The following is an 18063-nucleotide window of genomic DNA, read 5'->3' on the forward strand; positions in this document are numbered from 1 at the left end:
CTATTTCAAACTGTTCAGTTAATCTGTTCAAATGTAAATATCAAACATTTAAACCTTTACAAATTTTATCAAACCAAATGCAAGAAATCAATCCAACCATCAGCAAGTGAGATAGGAAAGGAAGTTTGTTTATTGTGTATTGATCATTCAGAGTGTGATGGATTTTAGAGGAAATCTCCCCAATTCCCCGCCCCAATACAAACAGATACAGACCTCCCACACATACACAAACACACGCATCCTCTTCACTCCTGAATCAAACAAACGTTACAGATAATGGTCATTGTATTGCACGACAGTGAAAGACCGGTACATACCGGTTTTAAGGATTGTGTACTAGTTCACTTTACTACATTCTAAGAACCCCTGTCTGTGTGGCCTTGTGTCAAAAACACCTTCTTGGTTCTTTAAATCAAAATTGCAAAGGAGAAGAGGCGTGGCTAGGGAGTGATGTACGCAACAGCAGCTTTGTTACAGGGTAGAGCGTGTTAGTTTGTACTCAGCTGTTAAAGAGTACGGAGTGCCTCTTGTCATTAAATTTGAAAGCTACGGTTTTAATATATAAGGGACATAAAATCTTAATACCGCCAGCTTTGGATTAAAAGGGGGAAGCAGGATCTTCCGTTGTACAGTATTGACAGGATTTGAATTTTCTGTTGGGTGCTGTCTTCCTCGTTGCATTAACTAGAATCCTCAAGACTGGATCGACTGCATCCTTTATGATAAAGGGTGATCAAGGAAAGGGATTCTGCTGAAGCGTCTGAAGAAAAATACCCGCCGAACAAGCTCTGCAACAGCACAGTCGGTTTGGAAGAAACCAAAATGGGATTTTAGTATTTCGCAGTGTGGAGAACTGGGACGCAGTCTGCCCTGTTTTGCTCTTTGAAACGGGAGCTGTATGGCAGAGCGCTGGACTGTCTCTACTGCGACCATATAAGCAGTGGTATGGTCTTCTCATGAGGACGTTGCAAGGGAACACTTCATTGAATGAGGACACGTTTTACATTCAGCTGTATTTATAATATTCAGTTCATTGTTCTGAACATCTGAAAACCAGATCCATTTCCGAATCTTCACTGAGCTCAAATGCATTTAATTGAAAACTTATGATTTTTAAGTGAGGTGCTATATACAGTTAAGGCATAAATATAATACCCGAATACTTTTTAAAAATGGGAAACAGTTTTTCCAATATATCCGCTTTTCAGTCCCTTCATATAGTTATGCTTGGTCTGGACTCCGCTGGAAAAACAACCGTTTTGTACCGACTTAAATTCAACGAGTTTGTCAACACCGTGCCCACCATTGGATTCAATACGGAGAAGATTAAACTAAGCAACGGGACGGCCAAAGGTATTAGTTGCCACTTCTGGGATGTTGGGGGGCAGGAAAAGCTGCGGCCTCTTTGGAAATCCTACAGTCGGTGTACGGATGGCATTATTTATGTTGTGGACTCTGTGGACGTGGACAGGTTAGAGGAAGCCAAAACAGAACTTCACAAAGTCACCAAGTTCGCGGAGAACCAAGGAACGCCGCTTTTGGTGATTGCCAACAAGCAGGACCTGCCGAAGTCTCTTCCAGTAGCTGATATTGAAAAACAGCTAGCACTTCATGAGCTAACCCCGGCGACCACATACCATATCCAACCAGCTTGTGCCATTATTGGAGAAGGACTGCACGAGGGAATGGACAAATTGTATGAAATGATTGTGAAAAGGAGAAAATCCTTGAAGCAGAAAAAGAAGCGATAACGATTTCCCTGTCGCTGTTCTCAAGAAGCTAACGAACTATATATATATACTTTTCGGGTAATATCTTAACGTACCCAAATTGAAATGTTTACTTTGCAGCGATTTTTTTTCGTTAACGACAAAATTACTGCTTTTAAGACTCCGTGGCAGTATGGTTAATTGCACGCAAGGTGTTTAGAGGGTGCTGTGTGTCATCGACGTTTAACCAAAAATGCATTATTACTATTGAACGGGCTGGCCCTGTTTGATGTTTGCTGCTTCTTACTGGATTCTAAATGTAGCCTGACAATTTATATTTAGGAGTTAATTAAAGCACTGTGACAGTGTCGGGACATTCCTGATAATACTATTCTTCACTGAATCTAAATGGATGGCTTGTTTTAAAAGTTTTTTTTTTACTTGCACGTGACGTGGATGTAAATTATACCTGAAGTCGACCTAAAATCATGGCCCACTTTTCCGATTTCATAAATGTAATCAAATGGTAGAGTCTATAGTTATTTGGCGCCTGGTCTAGGTCCAAATCTGAAGTCAAAAGCGCACCATGGTCTCTGCAATGACATTGTCTTGCCACTGGACCATAGTGGGGTTACATTGTACCTGTCTGCTTTGTTAAAAAACACTGTTGTGTTTTTCAGTGTTGCCTGCAGCATTGTCCAGAATTGTAGCAAACACCTCTTTGCACTTTTTTAATGAGATAGTTTAGTACTACACTGTAAAATAAGTGAGACTGTTTATGTATAGAGAAAAAAACCCGAAATAATTTAGCAGTATTTTTAAATTAAAATCTTTAAAAGCAACCTGCTTGTAGTACCTTGTATTCATCTTATAAAATAATCTAAAAATTATAAGGATGGTTTAAAAACATGATGTGTGAAAACTAATACATTGACATTTTTTTAACTTATCAGAAGTGACATCATTACACTTTTTAACTCTAGACATGGACATGTGTCACAAGGAATCACTTGACTATTGTTAGGAATTGCTTTTGAGTTTCAAGAGAAGCACAGGTCACAAACAAGAGGGGAGCTTCTAGGCCATTTGCCTTGTTTGGTTGCCAGTTATTAGTTGATCTGGGAGTCTCATGCCGCCATTTTCTCAAAGAAGCTGGGGTGTCTGCTTCAATTGTGTGGCTGGGTAGCTTGTTTACAGCTGTGTTAAGAAATGAAACCTATTCTTAGCTTTAATTACACTTTCCCTTAGTTTCAATTTGTGTCTTCTGGTTCACTTACCTACTGCTGACTATGAAAAAGCCCATCAGGTTGACTGTTGTTGCCTTTGAGGATTTTAGATACTTGAAACACATCCCCAGGTAGTCATAACTGTTTGATGTTTGTTGGTTTTTGACATACCTTTAAAAATCTGGTCAGTCTTCTATGGACTGATTCCAGAGCTACTCTTTTTTTTTTACAACAGGGGCCAATATCTTATGAAATTACTGAGTTTTTAAGCATCAGTAGTTATCGTCTGAAATGGTAACCTCTTCTAAAAACTGACATTAAACATCAGATAATTTGGTTAGAATTGGGTAGAAATAGGTATTATGGTTATACCACGGTGCTTCGGTATTGTAAGGCGTAAGATTCTGAGTATTACTGAACAAAATTGCCAGATGTTCCCCCGTGAAGAAAATTTCTCAGGAAATAGTGCTTATTCCATGTGTTCTGCTAACTTTAAGTGTGTTTTAGAGTGTGCCACAATTACACTCAATAACAAAGTCTGCCAACAATACGTTACAAAAAATATATTGTTTTATTGTTGGATATGTACCTTACATGAACTTGACAAACCTCTTCTGATTATTTAAGTTTGTTGTATGCAGATCCCATACAGGTTGTATGTTTATATGCTTTTGACCCTTTACTAGGCTGGTCTATAGTGGTATACTAAAATTTGTCAAATGACCATGAGTCCTAGTAATTTCTAGTTAAAATACAGAAAAGTGGGTCTTATTTTCCATAATATGGATATCCCCTCCATGCCTGATGCAGATTGTAATTAGAATAAAACAGTTCCTAAGTAAAAGAGCTACACTTTTAAGATGAAAGAATAATTCAGTTTGGTACCTTGAAAATGTCAGAAATGCCCATGAACCCATGAAATGCATTTGGGTTCATACCAGTGTTAATTGGGATGTTAATTTGCCATACCTGCAATAGACTATTTTTCTGAATTGTTACTTTTTAAAAATTGAAACACTGAACGTTTGTATAGACTGTTTCTCAAACTCGAATAGATATTCTACTATGTAACACTCTGCACATATCTCATGGTTTGCACAAAAACAACTGTGAATATTTTTATTTGTAATAAAGATATCTCCAAGTTGTCATTATAATTCCTCTGCAAAAAACATTTTGGAATCGAGACTCCTTTTTTAAGGTATGCAGATATTCAAATACCTGTAGTTGTTTCTCCAGCTGTAGTGCTATGCCACTGTCTACTGTAGGACAAGTTAAACATTAGCCATCTACAAATCCTTTTTCGCTTTTTAAATCTCATCATTGCCAGGGCTAATACAAACTAATTTGCACAATGTCAACCTGTCTATTCTATGCCTTCCCCTTAAAGCATAATACTTTAAGGACATTCACTATTCTAGTTTATTTTGTGCAGAGCATCAATACAATATTAAATTAAGTAAAATGAGCCTTTTCATAGTATAAAATAAAAATGTTATTGGTCAAAATTAAATATGCACTTAACTCAAACTTATTTGAGTGCTTTTACTCTGATGTAACCAATAATTTAAGATTTCCAAATTACATCAGGACTGCATTAATAAAGAACCCTGTTAAACATTCATCACTTACAGTGTAAAAGATGAGATTAAAAAGACCCCCCCAGCATCTTTGTGAGTATGGGGATTAAATTGAATAATTACTGAAAATTCTTGTGTGTATGTATAGATATTCTGGCATGTTAAAGAAACTCTCTTATTGTAGTGTGAGCTAGTCTTTAATCTTTATTTCCCTATGTGTTAGCACCAATCGCTTCCTGAATTGACTAGCCAATATTGGATATTCATCATCTGAAGTGCACCTGTCAAATTGTCTGTAGAGCACAAAAAAAAACAATTATAATCCAAATGTTATTATTTAATGCTATGCCAAATACAGATGTTGGTTACTACACCAGCCTGAACTCGGTGTCTAAAAGAAAAAATCTAATTTGTAAAAAAAAAACTGCTGAAGGCCTTTTTTAATCCAGTAGTTATGTCATGAGATATGCATGAAACTCAAAAGCTAGATTTCAGGTCCTTTTGAAGCTGTTCATTGTTTCAGTATTCAGCCATCATTCGCATAAAAAAAAAAACTTTTCCTACTTGTGTGCATCAGAAATGCATGTTGGTTTTTATATTAACATTTTGTTTTTAAATATATACTTTGCAACCCTGTATTGGATAAACCGGTCAGGAAATGGATGTACACCTGCTGACTACTATCACTGTCATTATACATCCACACATTTGCTGTTGCATTTCTTTTGAAGGTTAACACAAAATGAATGCAGAACAGTTAAACTTGTCATATTCTGTACTGCTGAAAAAGTCAAGAGGACATAAACAACTTTTAAGTTTTTATTTAGTTATGTCAGCAGAGAATCAAGTCTTATGTACAACAAACATAAGAGTTTATACAGCAGGGCATTTACTGGAGAAATTTGAGCAAAATACTTATCAAAAGTACAGCAGTCAACCTGGGATTAAATATAGTACCCTTTGATCTGAAGTATGCAAAAATTGGAAGTTCTCAGTCCCTGATCACCTTTCAGCAATTGCTCAAAACTCATCTATTTAGATATCAATTATAACCTTTGGCTACTTTCTTCAGTCACAATTACGTTGTATTGCACTACTGTTCTTTATTGTTCCTCTTGTGATTTGTTTATTGCACTTAACAATATTGAATGCATCCCATCGGGAGTCATTACCACTTTGTATCCTTAATGACCTATATGCTGTTTGAGTTCTTGTTAATGTAATTCATTAATTCATGTTGTATATCATTGTTCCATGTACCTGCCTAATGTAAACTTCACACACAAACATATCTATTACATGTAAATCATGTAAAGGCATCTGCTAAGATGCTATGGCACTGCTACTAAATACAACTGGAAATGTACCTATGTAAGAGCTCCACTGCTGTCACCTACCAATTTTTGTGTGTTTTTAGGAGCTCCTGTTTTACTGCAACCTTGTAAATCAAGGTCCTTTGGAAGCAAAACAAAGATTTTATGATTGCCTTCCAGTTGTAGTAGGAGCAACACAAATATAAAAATGTAGATTTTTTAGGAAATTCACAAAAACATGAATAACATGGCTGATGTGCAAAGCAGCAAGTTGTAACACCTGCAAGAACAAATACAGTATAATTCAACTCTGACAAGATGAAGAATAAAAACACAAGTTTTCAACGAGAGGAGAAAAGCCCATAATGAGGTTGAGTGAGGCAAGCAAGATTTCACAGTGAGCAGATTTCTTCTGCTCTATCCCCCCGCTGTGTGGCCCTGGGCAGGAAAGTGTTAATAGTTTAAAAGATGTGTAGAAAGTGATGGGATGGGCAGGCGTGGGGATTGACAAACACCTCATACAATGCAATTGGGACCTGCTGAGCTATTCTCTTTCAGTGGAGGATGGGGGAGGGGGCTGATGGAGATGTGAAAACATTTTGCCATCCTTCATTACTGACTTCACCCAGCTCTTAGGGGATTACACATATCGGCGTGTTCCTGTTAGCTCAGGCCCCTACAGTGGGGGTTTTCTGCTCTGAGGCTTCATCTGCATTTTTCTTATTTCCCAAAACTTCTTCTTTCAAATGTAATTGCATGTTACGAAGCTGAAAATAACAAGGATTATTCAAGTGTTTTTAATTGCATTTGACAACATGTATTTACGGTGATCTCAATAATTTCCTTGCTGCTGATGCTAAGTCCTTTTCTATTTTGTTTTACCAAATAGATTTATTTTCTTTTCATGTTTGGGGTATTGAAAAGTTGAGGATTTTACATCACTTTCGAAATACTTTATAATTCTTTATATGAATTCTTGATTGAAGCTTACATAATTTTTGAATTAGCCACCACATTAATCTACTTAGCCTTTGTTTCTGTGGAAAATTTAGCCTTTATTTTTCACTGTAAATCTGCTTGTTCCTAGAATAATACAGAATACATTGGAAATGACATTTTAATATGAGCTCACAAATGCTCACAAAGCTTCACAGTCTTTGTAAAATGTCTACATCAGTGATATATGTAGAAAGATGCCATTTTTTAATTTATGTATTCTACTAATGCACAAAATATATTCCATAGATGCATTCCTCTCCTTGAGGTTTTTCAGTATTTTCTTCAGTAATGCATAGAAGTACATGCTAAAATACAGTATATAAAATTACAAAATATTCAGATGACAACAATATGAAATAATCCAACACATAGAATAGTATTATTGTCTTGATTCATTCCTATTTCAGAAGCCACTCCCTGAGAATATTATTTCTGCGACACGGCAAATGGTTTGTGAATTCTTTCTCCAAATTATAAGAATTGTGCTCTCCCATTCTGTACTCCAATGATATTACAGAAATAGTGCCTTGTAAAGGTATTCACCCCCTTGCGATTATGTTCCTTTCTGTTAACAAATTGTTTTATACATTTTTTAACGTTAACATTTTAATGCTCAAACTGAAAGAAATAAAATGTCTGTAAAAACTGCAAAGAAAAATCAGAAGCTAAAATATGTTGACTGCTCAAGTATTCATCCTCTTAACCTATGTGTTGTAAAAATGATTCAGAATCAGAATCAGCTTTATTGTCTCCATGCAGTGGAATTTTCCTTTGGCCTCACTGAGACAACAATAAAAGCAATGCATATACAGAGCTGATCAAGTATTCAGTGGATTTTACAGACGTAAACTATCAATGTAATAGAAATAGCAATATCATAAAGTTAACCCACCCATTTTCTAACTGCTTCTTCCAAGTCAGGGTTGCGGGGGAGCCGGAGCCTATCCTGGCAAGCAATGGGCACAAGGCAGGTTACACCCTGAATGGAACAGCAGTTCATTGCTGGGGAGACTGGCACATACTCACACCAGGGTCTATTTCCCAATTAATCTAGCAGTATGTTTTTAGACTGTGGGGGGAAAACGGAGCACCTGGAGGAAACCCACACAAACTTGGGGAGAACGTACATACTCTACACAGATAGCACCCCAAGTCTGGGACTGAACCCAAGGACTCAATGCTAACAACTGCACCACCATGCAATACGATACAGAACAAGAACATAAGATTCACATAAGTGTGAGCTACATGCACATACTGTATATGCTGTCAATGCAATACTCTGAAGGGGCTCATACATCAGAGTTTCAAAGAGTAATGGCACTCAACTTCATGATAAATACACTTGTCTTTAAGATCCCAGGTTTCAGGCAAATATCCGCCCATTAAGGCCAAGGATCTTTTGAAAAAACTCGGGGATAAAGTAGTAGAAAAACACAAATCAGGTGTCGGGTATTGAAACTTGTAAGATAACGAATATGCCTTGGAGTACGGTGAAGTCAATCATTAAGAAGGGAAAGGGGTATCAAACCACCCAGATACTGCCTGGATCAGGCTGGCCCTCCAAACTGAGCAGCCAGACAAGGAGGAAACTGGTGATGGATGCCACTGGGAGGCCAATTGCAACTTTGAAAAAGGTGCAGAGTTCCAGTGACCATGATGGGAGCAAATATCCACACTATCAATCTTCACAAAGCTGGCCTGTATGCCAGGGAAGCAAGTGGGAAGACATTACTGAAAATAAACAACAAAGAATTGAAGTATAAAGCAAATGTGGCAAACAGATTTGTGGTCAGATGAAATGAATGTCTTTGGTCTTAATGTGAAATGTTACATCTGGTGCAACCTCAACACAGTTCATCACCCTGTCAGTACCAACTCTCCTGTCAGGCATGCTGGTGGCAGCATTATTTTATGGGGCTACCTCTCATCAGTAGGAAGTAATTGTAATTGCTAAAACGCTGTTACTGCTGTCAAAGGTGCTTCCACCAAGTCGTGATTTAGTGGGGTGAATAATTGTGCAATCAACATATTTTGATTTTTCTTTACAGTTCTTGCTGACGTTTAACTACTCTGACCATTAAAGATGTTCTGTTTGAGCATTCATGCTTTGATTAAAAATATTCACTGTAGAAAATGTATTAACTTTTGCAAAGCACTTTAGGTATTTGTTAACAGTCATTTCAGACTGCACTACTTCTACAACACTCAGTGCTGAGGACTGGTGATGTGAATTCCATGTTCCTAAACTCTTATGGGATTGCATCATTAAAATGGATCCAGTGGTAATAGAAGGGAGATGCAAACTATAAATGCCATTTCTGAGACCCCATGGTGAGTATTTTTTGCCTTTAAGCTCCAGTCACAGAGAACATAAAAGATCTTAGAAAATAATGAAGGAAGACTTTCAATACAGAGACTCTCAGATCTCTGTGTCCCATGATCATTAATGGCTTTGGGTTTTCGAGACAGATAAATAGAAGTAGCTCAACTGTTGTGACAGAACTGGAAAAGCATTACAGTGAAATGCAAATCACATAACATACAGTAGCTGAAGTGCTCAGAGTAATGCTTTGAAGTGGGATGTGGTATTCTTATAGCATCATAAGTGTCCATTGAAGTTTTAATATTTTGAATTGCTGACTTTTCATTGTAATTATTCTGGGAATGCTGAGTAACAGTCCTGCAGAAATGTAAGGCTTTTTCACATGTTTGTATCTGTGGTACAGACAGCGTATGTCATTACTTTTTTTGATCTACGCTACCAGTTATTTACAAAGTCATTATTTTAATTTTTCATACATTCTTTTTCAGGTAACCCTAGAATTTGGTATACATCACGTCTTTTCCCTGGCAAGTAATTGATGCTCCCAGAGATACAAACTTAATACAAACTTAGCTTGGTAATTATATTTTTTTTAACTGATCACTTTTTTTTTTCGTGGTGGGTAATTGCATATACCTGCATATTTCAGCCCTCTCTGACATTTGGAGACACAAATTTATAGACTTTATTTTTAGGTAAATTTTCCTTAACTTATTTTTTCATCTGCCTTCATTGCAGAAATATGTTGAACGTGTTTCTTTAAGAAAAAAATGGCCTTTTGCTTGGAATAAAGTTAAGATAAAAGGCCTCATTTAGTCCAAAATGAAAGGATTTTTATGGTGGCTTGTCCAGTTAGATGATAATGCTCTGGGTGCAATGTAGAAGGTTATTTTCTTAAAGGATGTTCTTATTAATGTTTCCAGTCTCTTTATTGTGTGGTCAGGGCAGGTAGTAGGCACTTTTATTTATTTTAATTGTTATTCTTCCCTTTAATTTTGAATTGTATAGTAATTTTTGATGTGTAGTTTCATAGAAAAAAATGGATTGATAGGTTCACTTTCTTTAATAATTTAAAAAAATACTGTTCTGTTTCCTAAAGAATATTGGCAGGTTCTTGGGTTAGTAAACCATATGGTCGTGGCCTAATGTTTTCTGATAATTCCGGACATGATGTCTTCTGAATGTAGACAACTGGCTAGAGTCCGATAATCACTCAGAAAAAGGTGGAAACTTTGACAAGTTAGGGCTGCCTTGCTTTAATGTAAGTCTTGCAGAGAGAGAGGTATACATTTTTTAGGAATATCTTAGTTCAAACAGGTTATATGGATATATCTGAGCTTAAAATAACTGCATTCTGATTTCCACTTGTTTTTTCTTAGTTTCATCTTGCTTTAAAATGCCAGTCATGTGCTATTAATGGACTATTCTGGAAATGCTGTATGCCTTAACCTTATTAACTCTTTCTCTGCATAGTAATAGCACTCTGTTTATTGATGGAGACATCTGTGACTGCTCAGAAACCATAGGAACTGAACAATAAAGACAGACAAAATGGAGAATTCTGAAAAAGCCTGGCACTAATACAATGAAAACTAATAAAGATAACAATAAAGCAAACAGAAAACATACTCAAATGTTAAAACCTTAATCTGAGCTACAACATTCTGTAGAATTGAAAGAGCTAGTTACCACATCCTACTGTACATGGAGGCTATGTGCACAGTATGAGCTGGGGAGGGAGACTTTTGAGAGGAGAGGGAGAGATGTGACAGGTGTGAATATTTTTGCGAGATACAGATATTTTTGCAAGAGCGGTAATTTAAATTACTGGAGTTACAACACAACACTGGGCCTACAACACTAACAGCACACTAAGAACAAAGCTAATTTAAAAAAACACTTTAGTTCTTTTCTGCATCAGTTAACTATAACATTATAAGAAAAACTTACAATAACTATTCCAGACCTGTTGGTATTTGTGTATTTAAGGAACTGTGAGATGTTCATACCAAGATAAAATATTTCAATTTTCGCTTAATGTGGAAATTGTGCCCCTAGAATAGAGTTGACAAAGTGACACATTTATAAAAGGAGGATAAATTTAGACCAGGAAACTATTAACCAATTAAATTGTCTTACATCTATTTCTGGTATGGATAAGGAAACAATAATTAGAGATAAGCTAGAAAAATATTTACACAAGAATAATGTGTTAAGTGGATTAACACAACAATATGGATTTAGAAAAGTAAATTATTTTTTAACAGACTTTAAATTGATTATTGCAACAAGCAAGAGAGCCAGCTGATAGTAAAGTATATAACATAACAATTTCGATTAAACACATAGAGAAAAGGCTAATGAACCATGAAAGAGTGGCATCTATGGGGGATAACCTCTAAGCAGACAGTCTGTTGATTACTTGGTCATTAAAGATTCTCTAGTAGTATTCATAAGAGTAGATGTGTTGAAAACCATAGAATACATAGACCTATAATAATGAGGAGAAAAAAGAAGAATGAAGAAAGAAGAAGTTATGTAGTGCTCTTCTTCATAAAGAAGCAAAAAAGTGCTTTAAACATGGGATGGGACTCACTTCATCTATTATAAAAGTGTAGTACCTACTTGTGTGACATGCAGAAGCTATTATCTGTTATGTGCCAACACTGCCAATACACAGCACAGGGGGCAGTGAGAATTTGCTTCATCAGCTAAATTAAGGAGGAACTTTACAAGAGCTGTGTTGTGCAGAGTCAAGAGTACACTTTAGCCAGAAGAACATGGTTAACAGCCCTACGTTTATTTATAATGTCATGGGATTTTTAATGACCATGTAGTCAGAACCTATGTTTAACGTATCTTGCAAAGCATGCCACTTCCTAAATCACAGTGTCCCTGCTCACCATATATGAAGCATTGATTTATGAGGAGAGAGTCCACTAACACCATTTACAGTTACAACTTGATTTTCCTTCTAGGGCTGCCATCTCAGTGTTAACCAGACTCACCTTGTTTAACATCTAAGCTTTGATGAGATCAGGCATAGAAGATGGCAATGTTATTATTTTAAAAAGTCACAATCATGAATTGGTTTGGCACTTGTTGAACTAAACTTAACGCCAGTAGGTGCAAAGTGATCTAGAGAATGGAAGAACATGTATTATGCATATTGCATTGGTGATTTTGAAATGCAGGAAGTTAATCACTTCCTGGACATTTATGCAGATTGATATTGTCATCAAGACAATACAATGAGAGGAAAATTGATCTTGGGTTAGCATTGTTGCACAAGACTCCTGGGTTCAGGTCCTGGGCTATTATCCGCATGGATGTATATCTGCATGGACTGTATGTACTCTCCATGTTTGCGTGGGTTTCCTCCAGGTGCTGTGCTTTCCTTCCACAGTGTAAAGACATACTGGCAGAATAACTGGCTTCTGTCAAAAGTGATCCTGATGTCATTGTGTGCATTTTTGTGTCTGTCTGTCCTGCGATGGACTGACCTCCCATCCAGGGTGTACCCTGCCTTGATCAAAGTGTATAAACTCATGCAGGGTATAGACACAGTCATCCTAGTGGGTCACTATTCTAAACTCAGTACTGAAACAAGGACATGGAATTAAGTTTGCAAACTAAAAGGAAATTCAGTGTTTGGAAAAATAGTTGTGATATTTCCTCAAATGGTTGTGAATATCTGCCGCAAGCTTCTTTTTAGGTTTCCTGACCTTAACCACATTCCCCTGAAAGCAAGGACCTGCCATTCTCTATGAATGTCTTGGTAGAGAGCAGAGCCTCTTGTTAGTCCATCTGTTCCCTAGACTGATTAGCTCATACTGTTAATTTTGGAGAAGGAGTTTTGGTTAAAATGTTTTTCGAAAAGTGTTTTTTGATTTGTGAGGGAATTGGAGTTTGGAGCCTGTAAGCAGCTTACCTATCCAGCTGTGTTTATAGAGGGCATACATAGAAGAGGTTAAGCTAGAGCTCACAAAAGTCTTAGATGTTTATTGCACTGTTTTTTTAGCATACAGCTGTGTATGTGTGTCCATTTCTTTAAGACCTGCCTATTTAAAGATACCTATGACTGCACCACTAGTAGTGATACAAAATATGCAGTGCAGCAGCAGTGCATAAAACAAGCGAAAAACAAGTTGAATATTAAATGTCAAGCTGTAAAAGATAGTTTTCAATTTAGATGTAAAACTGTTAACTGTATCAATGTCAGTCCACAATTAAATCATTCCCAGTCTAGGTGGATAGTGATAGGATTTCCTAGGCAAGAAATTGAGGGCTGTGTTTAGAGGTGTATGGTGAAAGAAGTTGGCTTATGTAATTAGGTGTTAACCCTTGTAGAACCTTAAAAGTCAGGAGTAAGTTATAAAACTTTACTCTGAACTCAGCTGGCCAAGCCAGAGAAACATGAAATGAAAAATTCAGGCTGTTGGGTGATGAACATATTGTAGGTTTTTAAGATTGGATTTAAAATAGTAGAAAGCGTGGCATTTCAGATACCCACACGATAAAAAAAGTATTATAAGCTAGTCTTCTGTTGGGTGGGGCAAAAGCTTATTTGAGCAAAACTACTCAGATGTTAAACAAATACACCATATTTGAATCAAAATAACACTGAGATGGTTTACAGATAAACTGTGGAACAAATTTCCATTCCATCAATAACCAGGTTGGAACATTTCTGAAGCTATTAGAAAAGCCTGTCAGTATTACCAAAGTATTATCAGGGTGAAACAGGAAGGTGTTCTGGTCCATCCAATTATTAATGTAACTTGAGCAGTGTGTTCAATAGGAAATGGCTAAATTGAGGTCAGAATCTGTAAATAAATGTGAGATTGTATAATAGTAAAAACTAATGCCAGATTTCTTTATTTTAGAAAAAAATAATCCAATGGAAGCATATAAATGCTGATCAAATTGTCCCTAGAGCAGATTCCTGTACAACATCTAACATGAATGTATGCTTTGGTGAAGATTGTTGCCCATTTTTTCAGTCTGCTAACTTCCAGTTAAATATTTAAGCCAAGAGGGTGCACAGTGAATAATACCTACAACCTATTCCAGTTTACCCAGAATGGTAGTATGACCAATTGCATTAAAAGCAGTAATAACATCTACTGTAGTAAAAAAAAGATGGAAACAAAATCTAAATGATTGCTTATTTGTACACCATTATCTACTCTGACAAGTAGCGTAAAACTAATGATTTAGACTCAATGATAACGTTTTTTGTGTTGTTATTAGATAAATGACTTTGTGGTGGAATTAGTTTATTCTAACAAAAATAGCCATTGGAAAAAAAAATGGAATTACAGGGCAAGCTTAAATCTGCATTGTGCTGTTAATGAATTGAAAAACAAGGTGTTCATTTACACAATGTACTGCAGTAGTTACTTCAGAGCACAGAGCTGAAAAACCCTGATGAACAATTAAAATAGGAATAGAGTCTTAAAACCGTATATGTTTCTTCTTAGACACTTCATCTCAAAGCAGCTAAGTGAATTTCAGGAGAGGAATTTCACAGAATTATCCATTACAGGGGTTGGTGCAGGCTTGGGGTACTGCTGGTGCTGAAGAGGACGTACTGTAAGGTCCTCTTTTCACATTTGTTTGTTGTACTGGGGTCTTTCATTTTGAAACTTTGAGGTGGAACCACACAGAAAATAAATAATTCCACATCCAGGTAAGATCCTGCAATTGTTCTTGAGCTTCATTTAATTAAGGAACAAGTAACAGGTTTATTCCATGCTGAAAAGAAAAGAATGAAAACACAGAATGAATGCAGCTACCCACCTGAAGTACTTAATTTAATTAATACAAGTTGTGTACAGTAATAAAAAATGTAATAAAATAAAATCTTATTTTATTTATTTTGCATTACAATTTTACAACAAAGGATCTGCATTCAAGGAATGTGTGTGATGAATCGTATGTTTAAAAATTGGGGGTGACATGGTGGCACATTGGGTAGCATTGCTGCCTTGCAGCACTGGAGTCCTGGGTTCACTCCCCAGCCTGGGAAGCTATCTGTGTGGAGTTTGTATGTGCTCCTTGTGTTTGTGTGGATTTCCTCTGGGTGTTTTGGTTTGATGAACGTGAAATAGGGACTCTCACCTGGCGCAAGCTTCAAGTCTCAACTCCTCTTACTGTGAGCACATATTGTGACTGTGTTTTTATGTCTCACCATCTTTTCTATATGTGTTACTGTCTCTTATTGTGTTACTGTCTATTGTCTTATCTTCTTTTCTATTTATATACTGCACCTGAGTGACTAATGAGAAACACTTTTCACTATACTATGCGCCTGTGTAAGTAAAATGACAAATAAAGTTGAATTGAATTGTCCAATATAATTATGACAGTAATGTTAGTGCCCCTTTTGTACCTGTGTGATTTTTGTGTTGAGCATGTTCCAAATGTGTCAAGGCAAATTCCTGTACATGACACGTACTGGCGAATAAAAAGTTATTCTGATTCTGGTTTTCTTCTCCTTGTTCCCTGCTTCTTGTTTCTTCCCCCTCTCTGTGCTCTTAATGTGATCTTGTGTTTTTCTGTACTGCTCCTTGACAATCATTAACCCACACCTTACCTAGGTATACTAAGGTAAACTTTAAAATTGTTTCTGCCCAAGGGACCCCTCCCAGATCTCAGCAAACATCCTCTCAACTTTGAAGCTGGAACTGTTTACTCTGCCAAGTGTCACAAACTTTAAAATCCAAGATACCCTTCTCAGTCACCTAAAAATGTAAATGAAAATGTTTCCAGAAAGACATTCATACACAAGTGTAATGAAATATAGCGGGGAAACAAGACACAAACCTCTTTAGAGAGTAATGATAATATACTGTAGTATAGATAATATACTATATTGTAATAATAGTATAGATAATAATTAGATTGTTATTTTTCATTAAAACATGCAGTAGTATCAAATGTTCCGGTTACTCAGCATTTCGTAATAACAGTCATGTCATGTCAATTTATTGCAGTTTTTATAGAGATAATGTTCCTTTTTTTAGTCATCAATAGGGCAGGAAACAACAAGCTAAAAAATGAAATCATATACTTTATGAAGACATGATGGTTTTTTTAAGTGGATGGATTATCACCCTGCTCATACCTCGGAGAATGGAGCATGTACAGCAGTTCAGTAATTTTGATAATTTACTTTCTTGAAGAAAACATTTGGATTCTTTATTCATGAATCAGGAATAGCTAAATTGACTAATGTCTATTCAAAAATCTCTGCTGAGAATTCCAAGAAGACCAAATATAAATTTAAAATACAATTTTAAAAGACATAAGAGTAAAACTCATTATGCTAAAATATTAATTTCACACCCCTTTAATCTATACCATTTTTTAATATTAGACTACCAATCCTCTATGCATTAAACAATTACTGCTGTAACCAGAGGCTCTAAGACAGATTCTGTGTTTTGTTACAAATTATGAGGCAGCTGTTTCTGTCATACTGCAACCACATGGTCTCTTCTGAAATGTAAATTGAAACAAAAATAACTATGTTAATGTGCTAATTTAAGCTTTTAAAACAGGCCTGTTATAGACGCCTGGATTGTTTTTAGCAATGTATTCTGCTGTGAAATAATTTTCAGATGAATTTCCATGAGAAAGGGCTCCAGAACTTGGCCATATCAGTATCCATATTGACTTAACTCTTATGAGGCACCGTCCAGATTTCCATGAGCTTCATATACATATATACAAAAACTATGATTATTCCTTTTAATTATCTTTTTTTCCAGTTATTTTTGATTGTTTAATTATTGATTATTTCCGTGTTACCAAGGAAACCAGCAGAAATATAACCACAAGCCTATATGAATTTGAACATGCATTATAAGTGCATTCATTTGAAAAACAAAAATGCATTATTCCTTAATATTTGATTAAGAACTGCAGCAGGGTGGTGCAGTGGTTTGCATTTTTGCCTCTCTGGGTGCTACCTGTGTGGAGGTTCTATGTTTCTGTGTGCTTTGCAATGGACTAGCATCCTGTCCAGTGTATCAAGCTTTGCACCTGTTCCTTGCAGAGTTGCTTGCCCCCACAATCCTGAACTGGATACAGTTATTTTGAAAAATAAATTGATGGTTCTGATTAAGGAATCATGGACTTATCTAATACTTCACCCGTCTCTGCCTCAGAAATTAAACTTCTGTTATGCACAGTTTCAAAAGCTGAAAGTGTATGCATGATAATATAAAGGATTAAAAACTTTTTGTCCCTGAGAGATAATGAAAACATCTTTCTTATATTGTTGATATTTTACATTTGCAAAGATGCAATTTTATTTGCTGTTTCTGTAATTTGCAAATATGTCTTTTATGTACATTACCAGATAGGATAGATAAAAGCTGAAGTTGGGATATTTTAATATAGCTTCTTTTCTTGTTTTTATTCTGAAACATGTAAGTACCTTTGTGATACAAAGCTGATTTGATTAATGAAATAAATGAAGTTAATAAATGAAGTTAATAATAATAAATGAAGTTAGATCAATTTCATGGAGAGGGGCTATTCTGTTGTATTTATTTATGAAAAATAAATTATTTACTTTCCACATCTATCATATATTAATATTTTTCTGGTTATGTTTTTTCTGCTTCATCTTATAATTGATGTCACATTTGTCTTAGGAAATGAAGGCATTGGTCACTAATTGTATAAATTTAAGAGGAGGACAGGAATTAATAATGAACTACAAAGCAGAATTTTAAGCAAAGATAAATATAAACATTATGAAATTAGTCACTTGGTTAATGGGCCTTCTACAGAATTTAGTAAATATAATTGAAGATCTATTGCCATTTTTAATGAAGTGACACACCTGCTTAAAGAAGAAGTTAAATGTCAAAGAAAAATCAAAATTTAAAAAATGTT

The 18063-nt window shown here is 35.8% G+C and overlaps 1 protein-coding gene across 1 annotated transcript; it reads left to right on the forward strand.

Moving 5' to 3' along the window:
- The first annotated feature begins 464 nt into the window (after positions 1-464).
- On the forward strand, positions 465-4109 carry arl4ca (ADP-ribosylation factor-like 4Ca). The gene has a single exon (XM_015359427.2). The coding sequence runs from the start codon at positions 1173-1175 to the stop codon at positions 1749-1751; it is 579 nt and encodes a 192-aa protein (XP_015214913.1). The 5' UTR covers positions 465-1172; the 3' UTR covers positions 1752-4109.
- The last annotated feature ends 13954 nt before the right edge of the window (positions 4110-18063 follow it).

This window comes from Lepisosteus oculatus, chromosome 12 (genome assembly GCF_040954835.1).
Source record: "Lepisosteus oculatus isolate fLepOcu1 chromosome 12, fLepOcu1.hap2, whole genome shotgun sequence".
Taxonomy (NCBI): domain Eukaryota; kingdom Metazoa; phylum Chordata; class Actinopteri; order Semionotiformes; family Lepisosteidae; genus Lepisosteus; species Lepisosteus oculatus.

What these genes read in the sequence shown, in the direction of transcription:
- arl4ca (XM_015359427.2), top strand. Translation starts at nt 1,173, where the DNA reads ATGGGAAACAGTTTTTCCAATATATCCGCTTTTCAGTCCCTTCATATA.